The sequence below is a fragment of the Cyclopterus lumpus genome, chromosome 11, assembly GCF_009769545.1.
Source record: "Cyclopterus lumpus isolate fCycLum1 chromosome 11, fCycLum1.pri, whole genome shotgun sequence".
NCBI lineage: Eukaryota > Metazoa > Chordata > Actinopteri > Perciformes > Cyclopteridae > Cyclopterus > Cyclopterus lumpus.
This window is the reverse complement of record NC_046976.1, coordinates 15,880,334-15,884,770: the sequence shown is the minus strand read 5'-3', so window position 1 is coordinate 15,884,770 and position 4,437 is coordinate 15,880,334. Positions and strand designations below refer to the sequence as shown.

The following is a 4,437-nucleotide window of genomic DNA, read 5'->3' as shown; positions in this document are numbered from 1 at the left end:
AATAATCAATGTAGCACAATTCACCCAACTAATCCGAGATAATCTGCTTCCCGTCACCCAGGAATGCTGCACGACCTCACTCTCTTACCCGTCGAGGAAACGTACACTTCTTTTTTTGTGGGAACTCAGTTTTGAAGAGCCAGCCTTCAAATATGTATGTCAGAAAAAAAGAAGAAAAAAAAAATATATATATATCTGTTCTTAATCCCTTCATCATTATATAAACAAATTCAGGAGGACTAGCTTTTATAAATTTGTAAAATGTCTGCTACATTTTTTTTGAAGGTGTCATCAGAGATAGATAAAATACATTAAAAGTGATGCCACCAAATCTAGCAGACCCAGATGGATAGTCTTTTCAGGCCTTCCCCTGTTGTGTTTGTTACATTTACAATGATCCCAAAAGCCCTGGCAATGCAGGCACATGTGCTTGAGGGCCAGATGGGTACAGACAGAGCCCGCTGCATCAGGATGCCTCAATTTGGCCAAAGACGACAGATCTTTCTGGCACCGGCTCAAAGAAAAGAAACCTGGTGCGTTTGCTGCATTTTTTTTCTCCCCCCCCCCCCCCCCTCCTTTACAATTCTTCATCAACTCGCAGGCGGGTCAGTGTGAAGGCGCACGAGTCAAATACACAGAAAACACCCAAACTGAACAGAGAGATTGTCTCCTCCCGCTGTGCTACTGTGACCGCTCAGTCATTCTTTGGGTGGGCGGGGCGGGGTGGGGGGTGGGGGGGGGGTGGCGTCCAGTCCAAACAAACCCGACCCGCTTCCGGATGCTTCGCTTCAACAGCTCACCGTGCTCGGCTGCTGTTTGCACACAAAGTCTGATATGAAGTCAAACTCATTCTGTCCCAGGAAGAGCTCGGGCAGCTCCTGAACCCGATCCAACCCAAACTCCAGCACCAGCGAGGTCAGAACCTCCTCGTCGATCAGATCCATGTCCATGCCGTTTTGACCCAAAGGGCCGCCGATGTGCTGCATGCCCGATAGCTGGGCCGGACCCACCCGGTACTGAGCGCCATTGGGCATGTGGTGGCCGTTGGCTGAGACCAGTGGGTGTCCATGATACTGAGTGTTGAGTTTCTGCAGGTGCATGCTGGCCATGAGCTGCTGGGAGGTGAGGTTACCAGGGATGTACTGCTGCGGGTGTCCACCCTGCTGCACCTGCTGCTGCTGTTGTTGTTGTTGCTGCTGCTGCTGATGTTGCTGCTGCTGCTGATGTTGCTGCTGCTGCTGCTGCTGGGGGTGCATGTGATGGTGGTGCTGTTGCTGCTGCTGCTGTTGCGGACCCTGGCCATTGTACATCATGTTCCCAGACATCATCTGGTGGTGGTTGGCCATGGGAGCTCCGTTCAAGGGGCCGGCCATCCCGCCGGGTCCCACCATGCTCTGCCGCTGTCTCATGGCGGCCTCCATGTTGTTCTGAGGGTTCCTGCCGTAGTGCATCACTTGGCCGTTGGGCAGAGTGCGCAGGCCGGGCTGGCCGTTGTGCTGTTGAGGTCCATTCATGCCCATCCGGAAGCCGTGGGTCATGGGCATCATCATGTGTTCAGCCATGGCTTCTATCGCCCTGAAAAACAGATATTTGAACAAATCCAATTAGATTATTTAATACAAACACGTCACAACTTAAAATACCCCAACATGAAAAGGGGAAATCCACCACTCCACACGTGAAGTTCAGTTTACTCGTCACGAGCAGTGCTTTTGTGGCTCTGGAATGAATAACCTTGGAGTAGGACTGGGCAAGCTTTGGGAAGATTCACTGTTAGAATAGTTTTATTTCTCTTTTTTGACGTCCAAAAGAGAGCCTCAAACACGACTTAAACATATGTTTTAGGACTTTGTGTATAAGGCAGTTGAGCCAGAATAATAAAGCCCTGCGGCACCTGCGTTGCTTTCTTTGCCATACATATTAAAACATATTAAACATACAAATAGCTTGAACGAAGTGGAGAATCCACTTTAATTAAACTAATCCATCTGCTCCTGTTATTTGTGCTTCTTGACAGAGCATTAGCCTGATATTTACAGAGAGCTAACTAGCATTAGCTACCCAGCAGGTAGAGAGCAACTGAACCCAGTAGAATCGGCACACTTTTCCATCCACTTCCATAAAAGGCCTTTTTAAGTCTGTCCCTCTCATAGATGCAACTGTTGAGATCCAGATAGCCGGCTAGCCGTCTACAGGACAGTTGTTACTCCAGACACTAATGTTGCCAGCTTTCATCTACTCAAATTAACCTTTTAGTGCATGTTCTAAAGATTGGATAGACACTGTACATATGGTACTAAAACCAAAAAAATGCATTCGATGCATCGCTCAGCCCTTCCCTGATGGTTAGTTAAGGTTGTCTCTGGTAGGGCTGGAGACTTTTTGGTTGTTTTTTTTGTGTGTGGTGGGGGAAAAACATAAACTATATTTTAAGTCTTCATTACAAACCGGAGGTGTAAAAATATGTCAACACTTAGGAGGCAGGGTGGGTCTGACAAAATAAATGCTATTCAGTTGCATTACAGGAAATGTAGGATCTGGTGGGTTTTTTGTAGGTGTTGACCTATTCTCGAGAATACAATGTGGGATCTCTCAGCTTCCAGTTTGACTCTTGTGTGAGTCCAACCCGTTTTTACAGAAGTGCACTAAACACTAAAATCGCTGGCCCCTTCTTTTTTTTTTAAAACCGCAGTCCTTATGAGAACCAGCGCTGTCTTTCTGCTGAAACTCCTCACCCTCCTCCCACGTTTCTCTATCTGTATTGGAACCACTCTGTCACACCGAAAGAGTCAAACCCCCAAAATTACACCATCAGTGAGTTACCGCTGGGTATCCAACCAACGAGGAGGGGGCAGCAATACCCTTGCAGCCAAAAGGACGCAGAGGAATGCTCCTCCAGACCACACGCACCTCCCCCCCCCCCCCCCCCCCCCCCTCTCAACACACTACCTCTGTCTTCCCACAGTCATTACAACAGATCTTCAATTAAGATTACCTACAGATTGACAAACAGATCCTGCTCACGCTGAAGCTGTAATGTGCTGTCAACGTGATTGGCTTGTTTAAAATCGATGGCATTATTGTGTCCACTAAATGGGTTGAACATTAAAAAAAATAAAAAATAATTTCAAAAAGACATCCACATTGAGCAAATGGCATGGATGTCTGCTTCTGTCTGAAAACCAAAAAAAGACATGTCAGGCTTTTTAAATCCACCTTACCAAAAAAAATTATTACATTTGTTTTAAAGAGCTGTGGTGGTGCCCCTGGCTGCTTGTAGCCAGTCAATTCTTTTAGTGCCGATAAAAGAAAAACATTTCCCCCCACCAATAGCCTCAAATCCCCCTCAAGATCCTGCCCCTGTGTTCCCTCATTAAAGCCCATCCGAGCAGCCTCTTTGCAGATAGCGTTCAGTTAAATGCCACTTTGTAGATAGTCGGAGAATCATTGCTGGCATTATTACACAAGCATGAAACCTCTTTTTTCTTTCTTTCTTTTCTTTTCTTCTTTTTTTTTGGTGTGTTATCCTCGTGCGCGTGGGCTATTTGACATTGGAAGCCGTAATAATAATTAAAAAAACGCCACGAACATATAATCCGCGATACCGCTGCACGAGCACGCAAAGCCGCACACCGTGAAAACCGGAGAAGCGGAGCCGACCCGGCGTGCTTCTGTTCCGGAGGAGCGATGTGTGTGAAGCAGGCGGGCGGGCCGTACAACCAAAAAAACAAACAAAAAAAGGGCGAAAGTGCTGCGTCTCTCTACCTGTGAGCGCAGCAACGCGACACCTACCTCCGATGTATTAATGTCGAATCCTGTGCGGAGAAGTTGGGTCGCTGCCGGGGTCGTTTCTCCAGCTGATGCTCCGGCTACATGCAGCCCTGCGGCGGATACAAACTCTGCGGCGTCTCGGCAGTCAGAGGAGTTTGTTTTCTGGGTCAACTCAGGGATTATATGCATCTATAAAGCACTGAGGGAGGGAGAGAGAGAGAGGGAGAGGGAGAGGGAGAGATAGCGAGAAGGAGGAGCCACCGTCCTCTCCGTCTCCTTTGTTGCCATTGGTCCTCCCCCTTAATCACTGTGCAAAGAAACATCCACTAACTACCTCCGCTGATCCGCCGGAGCAGCAGAGCTCCGCGCGGCCGAGTCGCGGCTGGGGGAGAGTCCGCTGAACGCCCGCCTTCACCGCCCCTTATGCCACAAATGATCCACACCGTGAAAGCTCTTCGGTTTAACGTGTCATGCAATATGCATATCATATTAGGCCTATTGAGGGTGAAACAACCGCAATGTTTAAATGATCCAAATAATCATTTGTCATTTATTCAATAATAGACGGAAAAACATATTAAAATGGCATTACATTGCAACCCCACCGTGTCTCCAAACATATATAAATATATACTAACCACTCATTTGCACCAGCAAGTTTGCTAA

At 47.6% G+C, this 4,437-nt stretch overlaps 1 protein-coding gene across 1 annotated transcript; it reads right to left on the bottom strand.

The window, feature by feature from the left end:
• Positions 1–559: 559 nt before the first annotated feature.
• Positions 560–3,983, bottom strand: cited4a (Cbp/p300-interacting transactivator, with Glu/Asp-rich carboxy-terminal domain, 4a). The gene is made up of 2 exons (XM_034545475.1): positions 3,793–3,983; positions 560–1,575 (listed from the first exon to the last, which is right to left on the bottom strand). The coding sequence occupies exon 2, from the start codon at positions 1,560–1,562 to the stop codon at positions 789–791; it is 774 nt and encodes a 257-aa protein (XP_034401366.1). The 5' UTR covers positions 1,563–1,575; positions 3,793–3,983; the 3' UTR covers positions 560–788.
• Between the last annotated feature and the right edge of the window lie 454 nt (positions 3,984–4,437).